Source organism: Micropterus salmoides, unplaced genomic scaffold, assembly GCF_014851395.1.
Source record: "Micropterus salmoides isolate LMB-PRFRI ecotype aquatic unplaced genomic scaffold, ASM1485139v1 Ms_hic_scaffold_1, whole genome shotgun sequence".
Lineage (NCBI taxonomy): Eukaryota > Metazoa > Chordata > Actinopteri > Centrarchiformes > Centrarchidae > Micropterus > Micropterus salmoides.
The window spans coordinates 31078009-31098343 of NW_024040040.1; the positions used below are offsets into that span (position 1 = coordinate 31078009).

Sequence of the window (20335 nt, forward strand, 5' to 3'; positions counted from 1 at the left end):
AGACAAACCTCTCATTCATATTGAGGTTAAAAAGCACAGTGAAGTACCACACCGGACAGATGGAGAGGAAGGAAGGGAATCGAGCACACACAAAGACCCAAAGATAAGACAGGGCTCTGTTTCAGCTGGCCACTGAACAAAAGGACACACTGGGCAAAGGAGGAGACACTGGGACACCGCCAGTCACAAGGACAAAGGGCGAGGGGGGCTTAAAGGATAAAGCAGAGTTTTTTCATCTTTTTTTGTGGAGAGTGGTCTGTTAAACAAATGGGCTACAGAATTGTTTGAACTGGCATGAATTTACTATCATTAGGGACAAACACTGACTTCCACTTTGATTTTGAGCTTCACAGCAAATAGCACCATCTACTGTTGACAACAAGGTACAACCTAAATGTTCACTCTGGCCCCCGTGGCTCTTGGTATGCTTTGTTTGCTTTTTAGGTCTTAACACCAAGATATCACACCAACTTTGTTTATGGTTGTGTGAAAAGGTAAACCCTAAAATGCACTTGTGATTTTTTTCAGCTGGTTGAGAAAGCATGTCTGGGCACAGGGCCAAGCTTTGAGGTTCTTCAACACGACCTTTGTACTTTGTATAAGCTTTGAAAGCAATGGGGGTTGAGCCACTCAAGAACTAATTAGCACTGGAGAAACATTAGTTCTTCCAAAGCCAGCAGAGAAACGTCAGAGCAAATGTGATTTCAATTTAGCCCCTTGTTGGGCCAGAGCTGAATGTTGATTGCCAACATGCCTCAACCACACTGAACTCTCAGCACAGCACAGAAAACAGAGGGAAAAAGAACTCGCCTCCTGTATTTCCATAAACAGTTGCAGATAGACCACAACAATGTCCTGGGATACAGAAAAACTAGAAATATGCTCACTATTAAACCCTCTCACCTCCCTTACTGCCTCACTTTGATGAGGGTCAGTCATGCAGGCAAACTCACACTCAGCAGCTTTGGTTAAAAGGAATATTCTCTATAACATGCAGAGCCCGCAACACCCATGAACACGGGCACGGACGACTTCTGAGACAGAACATATCCGACCAGACTGGGACTGTTCGGCCCTGAAACCATCCAGCAGCATGAGGCGCCATTCACACGGAGCACTGAGCATAAACCACCAGGGCCAATTAAACAGAGACACAATAAAAGTCTGTTTAAAGTGTTGTGAAAAGAAATAAATGGGGAAAGAGATCAAATACACACAACAGGTTGGAGAGAGAGTTGTTTAAAACAAATCCATCTCATTATCAACCCTGTTTTATATTATCACTATATTTCAGAGATTTCAAGACTAACTGAGATAGCCTATTTAAGGCACCAAAAGGATATTGATATGCTCAAAAGGTAAGCTAGAGGATGCACATCTTTTAGGATGAAGAAACCTTTAACTAATAAGGGCTGAATTTATTGTACCTATACAAAAGCAAACTTCAATGAACTCAAGCATGTAGGTAAATCTTTAGGTGAGTTTGGACCTTTTAGAGAGGACATGTCTTAGCTGAATAAAACTTAGATGAGCAAATTCACTGATTAATCATTTTGTCTATAAAATATTACAAAACATATTCAATGTACAATACAAGAAAATGCAGAAAATTCTCACATTGCTGGAAAAATCAAGTGCTGAATTTTTCCATGCTTGTTGACTAACCAATTGATTGAACATTTATTGCAACTCCAAAACCAACACTTCAGGCCACATTTCAGGCTAAAACAGGTCCACACAGGAACAATGCAAAAAAATGCAAAACATGAGCCTAACCTTTGCATGGGAATAACACATATCATGTCAAGGATAAACCGGTATTCTTACTATTGCGTTTTCTTTTCATGCAAGTGGTCAGTATCCAAGCTCCAGCAGTGTTTATGTTGTCTCATGCTTCATAACCTGCAATAATAATTTTTTAGGCCACTTGGGGGCAACAGAATCAAGTTCTGAAGACAAGATTGACTTACCACCTATAAAGCTGATATGGCAATTGTGAGACTACCTCACATTTAAGCATCCTGTTGTGTACTTGACAACTATCCAGTAGATCTGCAATGATTAATCGATTAGTAGATCAACAAAAAATGAACTGCCAACTATTTAGATAATTGATTCATCGCTAATGTAATTTTTCAAGCAAAAATGCAAAACTATTGATTCCTCAAGCTTTTTATATAATGTATGAGGATTTGCTTCATTTCCTTGTCTTACCTCATTTTAGTAAAATAAATATCTTTGGTTTTGGACAGTTGGTTGGCCAAAACAAGCCATCCGAGCCACCAGTTTGGGCTCTAGGACATTGTGACAGGCTTTTACAATTAATAGATAAAATAAAAAATGGGACAGGTGGAGGGAATAGAGGGGCTTGAGCCATCAGCCTTTCTAGTCTTCTCTACCATGACATACACATACTCAACAGTAGGCATGGCAGTTACCGGTTTCTAGGTATCTCGCGGTATGAAAAACTCAAGGTTTCAAAACAACAAAATGTTATGTTATACCGTTGCTGAGGTATGAGCTGTTTTTCCTTTTGACTCGTTAAAGACAGAAAGTGCAGGAATCCTGTTGGCTGACTGCAGCGTAGAAAGTAACATGACCCCTCCCCTTCCGGCTGGTGCGAGCAGTCAGTCACCTGTGTGAAGAATGGCCATAGGAGGGGAACCCCTGAACATTTTCCCCCCATCAAAAAAGACAGAGGCATTATATATTATGATATCCCATCTACAGGACCACCACTCGACACTCTTCGCTAAATTCAACGTAACACTATCGTGAAATTAACATTTGCAACAAGCTAAGAGCGTAAGAGTGTTTAGCACTTGTGAAATAAATACTATTGACTTGCTACTGAGGTTACAGAGCTAGTTTCACCCCTCATGTTACTTCACAGAGCGGAGTACTACGTTTCTGTGATTTAGCACAATAATTTAATTTAGCTGGTATCGCCATGGTGTAAATTTGTTAAAAATTACAAGAGGAGAAAAATACAACTAGTCTGGCATCTTTTCCACTGTTTGTCTGTTGTACGGAGAGAGACCGTACAACAGACGTGTGTGTGTGTGTGTGTGTGTGTGTGTGTGTGTGCGCGCGCGAGAGAGAGACACCCATGCTGCTCTCTCTCCTTATGTGTTTATGTGCATAAACACTGAAATAATTGATTTTAAGAGTTATTTGATATTATTCTTAGCAGCAGTAGTATATGCTGTTGCTTAAAAATAAAATATATTGTGTCCAATGGAAAAAAGTTAATGTCTTCTTAGCCAGACATTTAAAAATAACATTTTATAGGTGTAATGGCAATACCGCAATACTGTGAAACCGTGATATTTTTGCTTAAGGTTATCATACTGTGAATATATCATACCAGCCCATGCCTACTCAACAGCAGCAAAATTGTTGGTACACAAACCAGACCCCCTTTTCTACCAAAGCCTGCCACCCAGGCTCCTGGCAGATAATAGCCTTTCAAAGCACATTAATGAGCGGATACAACCAGACCGGAGAGCAATCATACAGCTGAAGTGAGACAACACAGGAAAAACAAAGGTTGAGATCGAAAGATTAGGTGATGGCCCAGAAGAGAAACTGAAGATGAACAAGGGACTGTACCTTTCATAGCTCGTCTGCTGCCAGTTGTTCTTTGCAAAATAGATTGTCTCCACACAAAGTCAGTATCTATACTCAGAACACTTGAGAAACAGCAGGAAGGAAGAATGATGATAGCAAGGACAAAGAGGAGAAGAACAGGGCAGTGAAAGAGTGAGCCTGCCAGAGGGTAGGACTGGAAGGACCAGGAGTCACATGACTCCTCACAAGTAACCACTGCCCACGAAACCACAGGGTGGGTTTGGCGTTGACACAAGCATTGGCCCGTATAGGCAGCGACAGGCACAGTTATAGTCAGCCTGGCATCTGGGAGTGAATCATCAGGATTCCAGCCCACAATTTATCACAGAGAGAGACATACACCTGGAGTGTGTCTAGCAGTACTAACGGACATCTTGACAGCGATGAATAGAAATGGGAATTTGTCCTAATGAGCGCCAACGAGGAGTGAAAATGAAGGGGTGAGAGGGGGTTGGAGCGAAACACCCAGCAGAGATAGGAGGGGGAGGAATTCCTTTTTATTCCTTCCAGCAGCCCTGATGAGTCAAGCAGAGGGACAGTACACCAGAGAAAGCAACAACTCATGCGCAGAGGGAACAACTTTCCCACATGGCTGAAGACCAACGGCTATAACTGACAAAACACAGACACAAACATTAGTCCAGTTTCTACTGGAGATAAGTGAGTGAGCTGCATCACTTCCTCTGACAGTTTGTATTGTCGTTTTCCTCCAGGTCAGAGGTTAACTAGACTGAACTCAAGTCTGGCGACAAGCACCGGGAAACTATTTTAAAATGCCTGCAAGCAATATACAGTTGATCTTCAAAGGCCAATATTGACATAAGCTGGTCATTTGTACCAAATTCATCCAAGGCTAGAGGCTTTAATGAGCATGGAAAGCTTTTAGAGGTGCCAGTGCACAATGGGACACGAGAGCTCTCAACTGAAACTAGCAGTAAACTAGACACCATCTTGCGATGGAATCACACTAGCTGGAATGCCCGTCAACATGTTGCCTCTCCCACCCGTGAGTACTCAGTAGTTTTACTACATTATTACATAAGTACTTAGTACTCTTGGGTCCAGCTACACCCATCAAACTTGGCCATGCTGTGTTAATAAATTCAAGTTTGCAACCCACTGCAACCAGTCAAAGGTTGGAAAAAATCTGCCTTAAATTTCAAGAGTAATTTACAAAACACACTAAAGCTGCATTATACACATATAGAAGACACAGCAACATTAGTATTCATTTGACGTTGTGTTCCTGGCAACATGATAAATGTCCAATATGCTCTCCTTTTAGTTGAGTTGAGTTTGCAGGCCAGAAAACCAAAACAATGAGTTAAAGGAGATTGAAAAGTTCAGTAGAGCTGAAGGGAACAGTACTCATCCATGGATTTGTCTTTTTTAGTGACTTATTTTGCATTCCACATAGTGTTTTGATCAATTGTTACAAATATAAATACATAATGCGATTATGCTCCGGTCACATGACACTCAAGAGTAAAGCAGTCTGCAGACGAAGCATCAACTTCGCACGTTAAGAAACTTTAGTGGTCTGCATATTATTTTGCTGCATTTAATGACATATTAATTTATTTTAATTAAATGCTCTGTTCACTGATGGCCATCTGGGGCAATTCAGGGTTCAGTATCTTGCCCCAGGACACTTCGACATGCAGCCTGGAGGAGCCATGGATTGATTCGATCTTCCGATTAACAGGCAACACGCTCTATCTCCTGAGCCACGGCCTCCCATTTATCAAGTCATTTTTTATTTTATTTTGGCAGTTTCGTTCCTTCATAGAGACACAATAATAAGACCATGTCCATGAAAAACTGGACTGTAGTTTAACTAACCAGAAGAGTCTCCACAGTGACTGTGTGGATAAACGGCCACTCAACAACCCTTAACAGCTTGTGTTACATGATATTGTTATAAACACATAAAATTCAAATACCAACACATTCTTACTAGCCACCATTACGATCACAACTGTAAGATGACCAGCTGATCACAGAGCTGTGCAGGGGAGTTGATGTACTTAGTGCCGCTATGTAGCAATCAATGTTTGTCAAACTGCTGTACTAGAAAGTCTATGTAATTTCCTCAAGCTTTGTCTGTCCTCCACGCTGTACATTATACTGTGGGTGCTCAGATATTTGCTTAAATTGCAGTGAAAGGTGATCGCAGGCAGAATATTTCAAGATGATACATCCCACTTCCGGTGTAGAATACAGAGTCGGAGCACTTGTTGTTGAAATGCATTAAGTCAACAGAGGAGAACGGGGAAGAACCAACAATATAGTGAAACAAGAGAACAGTGACTAGGTGTTTCTGTATTGAAATTAGCAATATCCACCAGATGTAGCAACAAAGAACCAAAATTAATGGTTTTAAGAGTTTTTCAAACAAGTAATTATGGAAAGCATACAAACAGAGCAGTTTATCGTCTCAGTGAAACTAAGCCAACCAACAGTCCCACATTCTGATTATGAGTGCTACGGTGCGCATGTAAAATGAATAGGATATAGATGTATTTTTCTCACTTTTAAAGCTAAGTATTTAACAATCCAACTAAGTAGTTAGTTAAAATGCAGTTATTTAATGTCTTATAAATGTAGTTAACGTTGCATAGCACTATTACATTTTTACAGAATTATTACTGCTGCTGCCATTTTCATTTCTGATGCTGCTGTTATTAGTATAGAGTCAGATACAGGTTGAACTTCGCACTTTACAATGCTCCAGCCACACCATGTTCACTCTGCCTTAAATAAAATAAGGCAGACTGATCCTTTTTTTTGTCTTGTCTAGTGTAGTTACATGTTTGTGTTTTGTCTTGTAAGATGATTGACATCTTGTATTGAGCACCATGGACCGTTAGAAACTGCATTTTGTTCATTTGTATACTCAATATGTGGATGAATGACAACAAACTAGAACTAGCAGCCAAAAAACATCCCACTAAGCTTCCAGACTGCAGTTTGAAGAGGAGATATTAGCTAGCGCCAACTGCCTTAATTTATCCAGCAATTGGAAAACAACAGACAGATTTTAATTAACAGGCACCACTGTGACCTGCACTGTACATTTACAGCCAGACTGAAATGTAGCGCTCATATTTTCCTCTGCTCCGCTCACTTTCATCGTCATCTACTGTCGGCTGTCACGTAGCTGTGCTTTGAAGAATAAGGAGAGGACGCTAGCTAAGCATTACCGTGCTGTACAGTGGGCGGGTGAAAATCATTAACGTTAGTTATTGATCATGTGGAAGTTTAGTAGCAGCAGTCATTCATTCTAGAGCCTTGTTTGACATTTGTGAATCGAATCAGAATCGTCCAAGTCTGCATCGCGTTGCATCTAAAAGTCAATTATTTTCCACACCTCTACAAGGTAAGCCATTCAGGAAAAGACTGAGTGAATGTGGTAAAAAGACAAAAAAGTTATTATTCAAAGTTATTAACCATAAAAAAAAACAACAACACTATTTTAGGGCTGTCCCCGACTAAGGATTTACGTAGTCGAATCAGAATCGTCAAGTCCTGTCTATAGTCTACTGATAGTCAAATCATGTGTGTGTTTTTGTGCACGGCGATTGCGAACCGGGAGGGGGGTGTTACACACAGCAGCTCCGCTTTAATCTTGAGAAGCTGCAGAGCTGCAGTCTCTTTTCATTCAACTTACACTGTAAATTTCCAGCTAAACTGAGGCTTTTTGAAGACCCTTTTCTCTCTCTCTCTCTCGCCTGTCATTCACCGGTCTTGTGCAGACTTTTACGTGCATTACTCAGACTGTGGCATTACTGCTGCCGACAACTGCATGCACGTCACGGTTCCCCGTGGGTCTATTTCAAGTAGCCGGCTATTTAAAAACGATAAAATATTCTTTATGTGGTTCAACGGTGATAAATTATCCGAAAGTCCTGCGAGGTGCAAACAACTCGCCACAACACCATGAAGCTGGGCCTCGGTCTCTTCATCTTCTGCCACTGCACACATACAAGCTACACTTACGCATGCACACTGACGACCCAAGGTTACGGTTACAATTTTGGATTTATTGACGCACTTCAAAAACATTTATTGAAAGATTTATTGTTTTATTTACAGCATTAAACGTTTAGATCTATATTGTAATAGGCTGTATATTAACTTATTGGGAGAAAACTGGTAGTTCTATGTAAAATCAGACGTTGAGCACCCCCATATCGCCAAGATGGCATGATCCTTGTTTCGCTGCGAAACTTGGACTGTGAGATTGACAGTCGAATCAGGCTCCGCCCATCGAAGCATCGCATCTTCGACTATTCGGGGTCAGCCCTACACTATTTACACAAAATGTAAAAAATATATATGACAATCAGGCTTTGATAGGAGTCCCAGCAGCAGGAAATGCTTTAAATTAATCACATGAATAATAGATACACTGGCATAGATGATGTAATGACAAGTATTCAGCAGCTCTAACATGTGAACACAACCACAGCCTCCACAACCACAAGCCGTACCCTCCCAGGCATTCTGTATGAATGCTTTCCTATAAAAGGCAAGCTCTGAGCTCCAGCATGGCATCAGACCAGGGACAATGATGAGCAGCACCAGGTGTAGGTGTGTGTTCATGTACATCTGTCAACTTAACAGTTACCCAGTCAGATTCGACCTTTCATAATGACTCCTCATTAACTCATCACCTGGCAAGACATGACATGGGGTGGACAGACTTGGATAACATCGTGACCTCACACACACTCCGCTTCATCAGGGCATGTTGAAGATAGTTCTATTGAATGGTTAGGACCACACGGGTGAGCCTTCCCTTCCCAGCATAGGACTAACAGCAGTCAGTCAGTTATGACTAAGTAAACTGAATTTCATATATTTTACTGAATCAACCTATTTGATCCCTCTATTTTATTCAGTCCTGTTGTCATTGGGAGTATCCTGTGCATGAGTCACATCTATCTCATTCTGTGTGCTTCATCAACTAAGAACCTTTCAATGACACATACAAGGAGGGATGTAGAAAAACACATTTCAGTTTTAGATAGATGGGTAAAATAATGTTCAGTAGACACGCAGAAAACACCTAATATAGAGCAAAAACAACGTGGGTGGATTTGATGGAGTATTTATTAGTGTTGGAGGTATGTCAGTGTATGTAAAGAGTCTTGAAGAGCTCCGGGGCCTGAGGAGTAAATTGCAGTTTGGGCAAACAGCAGGAACCTATAAAGAAACTTGTCTGCAGATGTTAGTCTGCTTGAATGAATCGAGTTGGGCTTTTAAGAAATATTCCACTTAATTTTGTAATTTTAAATATTTTGTAGTTTTTTAAGAGTCATTTCAATTGGTTAGAATAACATTGTACTCACTCACTGAGATGTGGTTTCAGATGTGTTGAGGGGAAAGACAAAAAGAAATGTGAATGTTTTCTTACACCTACAAATCTAGTATATAAAATAATTATGATACAATTGGGTAAATTACTGCATTTCAATTCACTATCCCATAAAATCAAATTTAGTTTTACTGCTAAATTATGTTTTTGCATCTTTACTAAAAATAGACCATCTCCGGGAATTGAGATTATTGTCTGTAAATCTAAATATTGATTAAAAGAAAAATAACACTTGCAGGAGGTTGCAGTAGTTATTGCAGTTTTGATGAGTCTTGGCAGCTTTTCCTGTCCTGTGCTGTAAAGCCCAAACAACCTAAACCAATTCCAGAGTTAGGGGAGCCTGTATTTAGCCTGTGGCAAAACCCAGGACCTGGGTCTGAAATTAACTGTTTTCACAGTATTATTGTACTGTAGTTTTTTTTTTTTTTTTTGCTGCCACTGACAAATTGTATATGCCACTTAGGAATGTAAGAATGTAGGAATAACATTTAGCTCATTTGGGCTTCAATCACTGTAAACACTACTTAACAATCATTAACAACCAGGAATTTCAAAAGGTACCAACAAACAACAACACAAAGAACACAACAACTTGGGAAGTTCACTACAGTGTATTATACAGCGAGTGCTCAATACAAAACCCACAATTCAACCACGAATGACAGTCCTTTTCTCTATTCAAACTTTAGTGTGTAAATCTAACTAAAACCGTAAAAGTGGTGGGGACAAAAATAAGACTGGCTGTTGAAATCACCCTTGTTGAGATGTAGGCAATCCTTAGTTTTACAAGAAATGTGTATTGTACAATCCTCTGACTGATTGGGTTTTGCGGCCTTTATGAATTCTCTTTCGAGATGTTCACAGTACTTAGCATTACATTTTACTCTTTGGTATACTGTGACTTTTTTCCATATCAGGTTCTCTAGGCAATTCATAATGGCCCTAAATAAACTGCATTACCCAGAGGGCATTACATTACTTTCACCTGTTCCCATTCTCTCCTGACTGTTTTTACTCTGTCCACGGCTAGTCTAAGTAACATTACATAAGCCTTACAAAGCCTGGCTCTACAAGGGCACAAAGAGAACACAAACAAAGTCAGATGATTACGCAACAAAGCTTTAAGTAAAGTCCTACCCTACCAGGTGCTGATCATTTGTGTGACATACTAAAAGTAGAGAGAAGATAAAGTATTCATGGATTTACAGGGAATACAAAGAACTAAGGGAAACCTTATCAGGTGCCTTTTGTCAAAACATGTTCAACTTTTCATAAAGTCGATGCGTTCATCAGTTTCACTTTTCATGAACTGACCCATTACAGTCTGGATGGGGCAGGACTTTCATCAACTGGTTATGATTATTGTCAAGTTAGTACTTAACAAATTAGAAACTAACCACCAATGTAGACCTTTTTTCTTGCACTAGGATTTAAGGAAAGTATATAAAACCTACAAAAATGTATGTAAATGTTTGTTGTGTATTTCTTAAAAGGGGCTATATGTAGTTTTTAAATGAATGACTTCTGACTTTTCTTCTAATGACTATCTTATATTTATTTTTTTGTTACCTCTGACAGCCAGTATGCCTATTCCTATGTGAAGACCATGGGTCGGATTTTCCACAAAATGTGAAAATGAAATGAAAATGTGACATGAATGCGTGCTCCTTAGCGTCTTGCCTTTTCTACTGACTGCACTCAACAGCGAAGACACTGCAGCTAAATGGCATGGAGTTCCCTAACACAAAAAAGACAGGTTCCCAGCACAAACTCCACATTAGGATAGAAAACAACAAAGGTTTATGTGCTGAAGCCCATCAGGCTGAATGACAAGCAGATCGACGTTGGGTGAAAACCGACAAAACCGACATTGAGTTGGCTTTCATTCTGTTGGACAGGTAAACTAACATTACTGCAAAGCATGTGAAATATATTGTGATTTTGTGCTTTAGTTGGCTCAAATTAGATAACATTAGCTTGCCGGCTAACACAGATTGCCGTTTGTAACGTTATCCAGTGCAAAATACTACATTTGTAAGGCTCACCCGATTTCACCAGCTAACGCGATCCATATTACGTATTATGTTAAAGTATTGATTTTAGCGGTACAAAGCAAAGGTTGAGCGATTTCTTTATACTAGCCTATAGTGATGCAAGGCAGGAGCAGCCAGCTAGCCTTACATTAACACGGTCCTGCTGTCGCTACATAACGTTCAATTTAGAAGGTCCAACAATAACAATAGTGGCATTTCTAAAATATAGGACTGGTGGGTTAGAGGCCCTGGACACCCATAATAACCCCACACAGGTGATTTCACTTATTTTGGCTGATTAGAGTTCTTCTCTGAAGTGCGACACATGTGTGTGCGTGACCCGTGTGTGTGTGTGTACTTGGCAAAACACTGCCACAACAGCTGCTGAGGTCTAATATGTCTAGCATCTAGGAAAGACATACAACCGAAACAGTGGAAAGTTTGTCCATCGGTGCCAGTGAGGGTGTTGAATTATTAATATCAGAAGTCCAACTTATTAGTGTGAACTGCCCGCATCACTACTACAGATACAAGCACAAATTGGTCATATTTGCACAGGTGCTCAATCTACCCACACCAAACCTGAAACAACCCCATCCACAAGGCTAGCAGCAGCATGAGATAACACAGTATATTATTACTGGGCGATGTGATTTACATTACCCAGGTATCCATGTAGGCAAGACAGAATGCCAGATCTGTAATGGGAGGGATTCTGTGTGTGTCTGCCAAGCTCTCCTCTTCTCAGAGCAAGGTTTGGAGAGACGAAACTCACGGAGTAGACCAGCCAATGGCCAACAAAAAAAGAAACAAACAGGATGCAAGGTCCAGTTCCTCCAGGTTGTTAAAGATTACCAGATCTTTTACTCCTTATCAGAGAGAGAAATACGGAGGACTTCAGGCAGGAGATTCATGTCCATGGTGAACTCAGATCCCTTCAGGTGGTAACCTGGCTCTGCTCACAGCTTTTATGGTTTAACTGAAAGTTACATGCTGGAATAATTTCTCTTTGGCAGCGGTGACATTGTCGAGTCTGTGTTGCCTGGCATCCTCACATGGATGTGGACGTGCATACGCTTTTTAAGTAAAATCAAAAACCAAATGTATTTATAAAACACACAGTTAAAGATAAAAAGGTTCTGAGAGACCCCTCCAAAAACATAAACTGTCTACTTTGGGCCCCCTGCCATGTTTTAAATGGCAATGGAGTTGGTTAAGTCCCAAAGACATGAAAGAATCCTACATTTTACAAAAAGATAAGATTGGAGAAAATTGTATAGCACAACTCCATTTATTGTCTCAGTAATCTTACGACCTTTCAGCTTCATCTTATTACTCTTTGGAGGTGACCTGACCCCTAGGTTGGCAATCACATTGATGCATCAGTATTAACAATCTAATAATGTAATTTCTTATAATAGCCCCAGGCACTTTTCTACAAAACCAGCACTTTCCAAATCATGGAAAACATATCCTGAAATGCCATACTGTTCCTTTAAAAGGTGGGGTATGTGATTCTAATCCAATACACGTCTTTTTGTCATATTCGTCAAATATTTCCTCATGGTCTGCTAGCTGTTAGTTCTGTGTGTAAATATAAATAAATCTGGTGTTTGTACACAGCCCTGGCTCTGTAACTGTGAAACAAACAAAGTGGCCCGCACCACGCCACACAACAGTAATCCAGCTGTGATGTGTGTGTCAGGCAACATTAAGTGACTTGCCCATGGACATTCAGCTTACTCTCTAATTGGCCAAGACATGTTGTTGTTGTGATGTCAGCTATAGCAGCAGGAGAGTTGTGATTAACGTCGTCTGGAGCTGGTGTGCTGGCTATGGGACCGTCTCGCCTCTGCATATTAGCTGCGCAGCAGCAACTGTAGCTGCAGTTTGCTAACCGACGACTAACATTAGTTACATTACTTGCTGTGCTGTTGTTCACGCTATATCATGGTTTTTGGTGATCATGGTGTTGGATTTCTCCAGATTGTTTACAAGCATCAAAAATATCTAAGGAGAAATAAAATAAAATGCATATTAAATGTTGTAAGCTACTTTTTGTTTTTTGGCATCATTCTATAAAACATAGAGAATGACGCCTGGCTATTTTAGAAAGCACTGAATGTGTCATTTATGCGGATAAAACTATTTAAAAAAGACTTTAATCTGAAGTTCTTTCATTAAGTCGTAAAAATATACAACATCTAATCCAAAACTACTTAGAAATGACTAATGTAATATCAAAAACTTCACAAAAGACACACACAAACAGGAAGCTGTTACCATGGCAAGGAGTTTAAAGTTTGCCATTGTCTGTACAGCCAGTCTGTTGTTGATTTACCTCATCATAAAAATGTTTACCACTAACCGGTGGATGTGAACCAGCAACAAAGAAAGAGGCCTTGTAAAGGTCGGCCCTTGTCTGGCTGACCTCAGGAAAGGAAAAGGCGGAAATCCCCCCTTCCTACTGTGATCAATGGGCCAAGCTGCTCAGTAATGTACTGTATGTCCTCTTGGCTGCAGTTCTGTCCCATGAAACATTCAGAAACTCTAAAGGGAAGAATCTGTTTTTATGAGAAGTACAAATGGACCCAGCTGATGTACTTACAAGATGATCATTGAGACAGACGAGTTCAACTTTCTTACTCCAGAGTCCAGGCTCCTGAACGCCACCTGGTCCTGAAAACAAATTAACTTAGTCACCACAGTGTGTTGGGGATTTCAACATAATATAAGGGGGTTGGGGGGGGAATTGATTCTTAGATGTACTGTGACACAGACAATTCTAAATCTATTTACAAATGTCAAAAATTGATTTTCAAAATGTTAATTGACAACGTAATGTTGACAGAAGGCCAAAAGCACGGTACAGCGGCTGGACAGTCTGTGGCGTGCAGTTTTGCCTCTAAATTCAGTGCAATGCTGCTGCTGAATGAATTACAGCCACTACTCAAATTTTACACAATCATTAATATCAAGGCGCAACTAATGATTTTCCCTTGGGAATGAAAGAGAGCGAGCAGCAGAAAGTGATGGTGAAAGCTTGTGGAGTAGAGGAAAAGACTAGCAGTAAGTATCATCTGGCAAGAATGTACAGTGTAGGTCACAGTATGTCCATTAATAAAAGTCTGTTGTTTCCCATATTTTATGGGAAAACATACCATTTTCTTGGGGGAAGATCCCCAAACCCGGATAGATCATTATAAATACTTTGCTTAAAAAGTACCAAGTAGTCACACTGTTAGAAAAAAGATATACTGAATAGAAAAAAAAAGATGGATAATTGTTTTATCATCACATCGCAGGCCTCTGAACAGTAATTTAATCAAATCGTGAGGTGCCTAGAGATTCACAAACCCTAGTGTGGAGTTAGACAGAGGTGAGCTTACCAGATATCTCTAGCCCACTCCTCATCTCTGCTTGAAGCTTGAGGCTCCAAGATACATTAACCAATACTAGCATAACACACCCGATCGTCGACCATTGACTGGGGCACAGTTCTAAAGAAGGGGGGCAGTTCTGCAAAATCAGTAAAAACGTGTCAAGACTCACATTTGAAGCACTAGTTCTTGGCAACAATAAGCTGTACATTATTTTGTTAATAGTTACATTGTTTATTCACTGTGATAAATTGATGCAAATTAACAACTTGAAATATTCTAATATCAATAAAGAGCTGCGATTTATTACTCCACATTAGACCGCTAGTGATATGAGATTTTTAAGACCGATACCGATTGATATTTCAGGATTTTAAATCCGATAGATCAGTCTATGCATTTTTACTCCTTTTCAGAAATGTAAAACTTAAAGATTATTCCTAACAATTGTTAGTTGTAGTTATGAGACTTAACCAAGATAACATGACATAATACAGTTTAGAAATAAACATTTTTTATTTTAATAGTACTTTGACCAAAAGTATAGCTGAGAATGTCAGCTGATTGCTGTATTTTGTGGCGGATTTGTGGCCCAAAGGTGTCGCCAATGGGGGAGTTGCAGAGTGGCCTCTGGTGGACAAACAATGCAATGACAAGACTCATAACATGACCGAAGTCTAGCGAAGCAGCTTAAGCCCTATTGTTTTTGCTTGAAAACTCACAAAACATTATTTAAAACTTAAACTTTGAATTTACATGTCATGCAAATATTCAGTCGATATCATAGCACCACCTACTGGCAACAGGAAGTAAGCACTTAGTGACAAAAATCTTTTGATATACGTGGCATTGTCAGAGCGTGGGCCACACTTCATATACTGGTACATAACATGTACATGAACATGTGCGGGTGTTCTCAGACGCCGCTCGCTCGCTTGCTTGTTGGCTGATCTGAACTGGTGCTCGTCAGCGGGAAATGTTTAAATGACCCAAACTGTTGTGATTTTATGATTGAGTTGCTTTCTCTGTGCTGGAGTTATTTTAAGGACTTCATGGCTTTATCCAGTTTGTTATTAAATTTGTTATAAACTTTTATCGTGTGTCTCATTATATCGTATAATCGTGCAACTCTTCATTATACTTCTACATAAAAAAAAGCATAAAAAATTTGTGGTAAAGCAAAGGCTATAGTTTTTCATTATATTCCAATTAAATCTGATTTTCATTATATATATATATATATATATATAAATAAATAAAACACAGCTCAAAAAAATAAAGGGAACACTTAAACAACACAATGTAACTCCAAGTCAATCACACTCCTGTGAAGTCAAACTGTCCACTTAGGAAGCAACACTGATTGACAATCAATTTCACATGCTGTTGTGCAAATGGAATAGACAACAGGCAGAAATTATAGGCAATTAGCAAGACATCCCCAATAAAGGAGTGGTTCTGCAGGTGGTGACGACAGACCACTTCTCAGTTCCTATGCTTCCTGGCTGATGTTTTGGTCACTTTTGAATGCTGGCGGTGCTTTCACTCTAGTGGCAGCATGAGACGGAGTCTACAACCCACACAAGTGGCTCAGGTAGTGCAGCTCATCCAGGATGGCACATCAATGCGAGCTGTGGCAAGGAGGTTTGCTGTGTCTGTCAGCGTAGTGTCCAGAGCATGGAGGCGCTACCAGGAGACAGGCCAGTACATCAGGAGACGTGGAGGAGGCCGCAGGAGGGCAACAACCCGGGCAGCAGGACCGCTACCTCCGCCTTTGTGCAAGGAGGAGCAGGAGGAGCACTGCCAGAGCCCTGCAAAATGACCTCCAGCAGGCCACAAATATGCATGTGTCTGCTCAAATGGTCAGAAACAGACTCCATGAGGGTGGTATGAGGGCCCGTCGTCCACAGAGGGGGTTGTACTTACAGCCCAACACCGTGCAGGACGTTTGGCATTTGCCAGAGAACACCAAGACTGGCAAATTCGCCACTGGCGCCCTGTGCTCTTCACAGATGAAAGCAGGTTCACACTGAGCACATGTGACACACGTGACAGAGTCTGGAGACGCCGTGGAGAACGTTCTGCTGCCTGCAACATCCTCCAGCATGACCGGTTTGGCGGTGGGTCAGTAATGGTGTGGGGTGGCATTTCTTTGGGGGGCCGCACAGCCCTCCATGTGCTCGCCAGAGGTAGCCTGACTGCCATTAGGTACCGAGATGAGATCCTCAGACCCCTTGTGAGACCATATGCTGGTGCGGTTGGCCTTGGGTTCCTCCTAATGCAAGACAATGCTAGACCTCATGTGGCTGGAGTGTGTCAGCAGTTCCTGCAAGAGGAAGGCATTGATGCTATGGACCGGCCCGCCCGTTCCCCAGACCTGAATCCAATTGAGCACATCTGGGACATCATGTCTCGCTCCATCCACCAACACTACGTTGCACCAGACTGTCCAGGAGTTGGCTCCTCATCAGGAGCATGCCCAGGCGTTGTAGGGAGGTCATACAGGCACGTGGAGGCCACACACACTACTGAGCCTCATTTTGACTTGTTTTAAGAACATTACATCAAAGTTGGATCGGCCTGTAGTGTGGTTTTCCACTTTGATTTTGAGTGTGACTCCAAATCCAGACCTCCATGGGTTGATAAATTTGATTTCCATTGATCATTTTTGTGTGATTTTGTTGTCAGCACATTCAACTATGTAAAGAAAGGAGTATTTAATGAGATTATTTCATTCATTCAGATCTAGGATGTGTTATTTTTCTGAGCTGTGTGTGTGTGTGTGTATAAATAAAATGACATTGCTTTATATAGCGTACAGACGTTAGTTGCTTTCATTGTTGTAGCTTATGTTCAAGTTCAGTGAAGGTGTGTGTGACGTTTTGATATGACCGATGCTTGAATATAAGGATAATAATTTGAACATTTGAGCAAAATCTGTATTTTGCATTCTTTTTTTAAATTGTTGGCTAAATGTTTTTTGTGTCTAGTCTTGTATATTTGTGCTATGATTGGTGTTGGCTATTTCTCAGAGGGTTTTGAGGCTGCACCCATAGCCACCTTTAAACTCAGGGTTCTGAAAGGTTATGATGGTCAGTCCCAAATGTTTGTATTTTATAATGTAGATAACATTTTTCCCCAGATGAACATAGTGGCCAAATCTATACCACGTTTGGTACCTGTTACAGCAACTAATGGGGTTAGTCTACAATATTAGCGGTCTGGTGGTTTGCGTGAACATGGTGGCCTGGGATAGAGTCAAATTCCTGGCCTGAATTATTGTGCCAGTCGGCCTCTGGCTGAGGGAGTTAACATGGCTTAGATTTAGCAAACACACCATGACCTGTATATTCTGTACTAGATGTGGTCCACAACATGCAGGGAAAAAAACAAGTTTGCTGAGGCTACTGGCACCTTGAATGAAGAACAACTGCAGCTTAAAACATAAAATATGCCGAGACAGATACACAAATGAAACAGCACTTACACTTCCGGTATGTGTATTTGTTTAAGCACCATTCAATTAAAATGGGACTGTGAAATGAAATAAAATAAAACAGCACATTGTAGTTTTCCATTTATCAGTAATACAGTTAAATGGGCTATAATGTGAAAAACTGCATTTCAGGTCAATTTAAGGTGTGTGCCCCGAAATGTTCTGACTGTGCAGAATTTTCAATCAGGTGATACAGTGCTCCTCGTAAAAAAAAGTTAGTCTGGAAACCTGCTTTGGACAATTTTCTGACATTTTACAGACGAGTAAAGGTGGGGTATGTGATTCTAATGAAATATACATATTTTTGTCTAAGCTTATATCCCTTAACGGTCCACTAGCTGTCAGTTTTGTCTGTGTGCTGAAAAAAAATCTGGTGTTTATACACAGCCGTGGCTCTTTAAATGGGAAACAAAGTGGCTAGGACCAAGCCATACAACACTATTCCAGCCATGATGTGTGTGTCAGGTAACATTAAATGATTTGCCCACAGACATTCAGCTTACTTTCTAGTTCACCAAGACATGCTGTTATTGTAATGTTAGCTATAGCAGCATGAGAGTTATGAGTATCGCTGTCTGGAGCTGCTGTCCTGCTCTGGACCATCTCGTCCCCTTTGCATGTTAGCTTCGCAGCAGCAACTGTAATGGCAGTTTGCTAACCCACAACTTAGGTAATGTTAGTTACATTACTTGTTGTGTTGTTCGCCCCAAATTGCCTTCTCCACCTTTAATTGAAAATACACCGCAGATAAATCTGTAAATAGTTAGTTGCAGCCCTAACATACATATCAAAAAAATTCATGTCCTATGATAGAGATTTCATCCATATTGCCCACTGTAAATTCACTCTCACAGAACACATTTAAAATCTTTGTCAACTGATACCAGCATTAAGTCAGTGATGACTTCACCAAATGTTGACATATCTAAACTCACTTTCTATCCTCAAAACTCTTAACATTTACTTACTTAACAACTGATTCAGAATATTGGTGCAGTTCCTTCTAACTAGCAACAGAGGTAGATAAAAGGTTTTAAATGACTTAAAACCACTTTTAAGAAGGCATGCATACAGTATCTCACAAAACTGAGTACACCCCTCACATTTTTGTAAATATTAGATTCTATCTTTTCATGTGAAAACACTGAAGAAATTACACTTTGCTACAATGTAACGTAGTGAGTGCACAGTTTGTCAGTGTAAATTTGCTGTTCCCTCAAAATAACACATCATACAGCCATTAATGTCTAAACTGCTGGCAACAAAAGTGAGTACACCCCTAAGTGAAAATGTCCAAATTGGGCCTAATTACTGAAACTGAGCTGCAGCACGATGGCCAAGACCATACAGCTGTTCAACAGGACAGGTTCCACTCAGAAAAGGCTTCGCCATAGTCGACCAAAGAAGATGAATGCACGTGCTCAGCTTCATATCCAGAGGTTGTCTTTGGGAAATCGACGTATGAGTGCTGCCAGCATTGCTGCAGAGGTTGAAGGGGTGGTGGGTCAGTGCTCAGACCATGCGCCGCACACTGCATTTAAATGTAGTATGCATGGCTGTTGTCCCAGAAGGAAGCCTCTTCTAAAGATGATGCACAAGAAAGCTCACAAACGGTTTGCTGAAGACAAGCAGACTAAGGACATGGATTACTGGAACCAGTCCTGTGGTCTGATGAGACCAAGGTTATTACAGTTTTGGATTTTTCATTAGTTTTTATTTTTGTTTCATTTTGACTTTTTGTTTTCAATTTCAGTTTAGTTTTAATTAGTTTTTAATGTGGGTTTCGTAGTTAAGTTTTTATTTTTTGAAAATGCTTATTATTCATTTAGTTTATTAGTTTCAGTGTTAGTTTTAGTCTTTGTTGCTGCATGATGCCAAGCTCTGTTCAGTTTAGTTTAGTCCAGTGTAGTTTTTTCACAAAACATTAAATACAAGTACAATCATTAGAAATAATGCAGATTTGTGAAAAGGGACACCTTTTTTTAAGCTATCTGAAGCTTGTACGTAGGGGCCCAAACACTAAGCAAATATTTGAAGTACTAAGACATTGTCTAAATAAGACAGTGACTCACTACCTGCAACCCGAACTAAACAAAACATAGCTCTATACAGTTGTTGCATTCATATTATTTTGTACACATGTAAGTATAAAGGATAATATAAAACATGTTCAAAGCCGCCAACTACACAGCCGATCCTTACCTGGGCCTCCCCGACTAACTTAGCCTCCCCTAACTAATTAAAAATAATAATAAATAAACTCAAACTATGGACATTTACTCTTTCATTTTAGTTAGTTTTAGTTAGTTTTGCAAACCTACAAGACAGTTATTTTTTATTTTATTTTTTTTATAAAGTCTTGTTTTATTTTTATTTCAGTTAATGACAATGTTTTTTCACATCTAGTTTTCGTTAT

The 20335-nt window shown here is 40.2% G+C and overlaps 1 protein-coding gene across 2 annotated transcripts in view; it reads right to left on the reverse strand.

Annotated features, from left to right (window-relative positions):
• Positions 1-20335, reverse strand: part of svila (supervillin a) — a 105204-nt gene that overhangs the window by 76739 nt on the left and 8130 nt on the right. Inside the window, exon 2 of one of the 2 annotated variants that reach the window (XM_038723886.1) lies at positions 13652-13722. Coding sequence is in view for 1 of the 2 variants with exons in the window: in XM_038723866.1 (XP_038579794.1) it covers positions 3613-3619 (7 nt within the window). In the remaining variant the exon portion in view is untranslated. Of the gene's footprint in view, positions 1-3612; positions 3635-13651; positions 13723-20335 lie in introns of those variants that run through there. The other variant, XM_038723866.1, reaches the window with a different exon arrangement.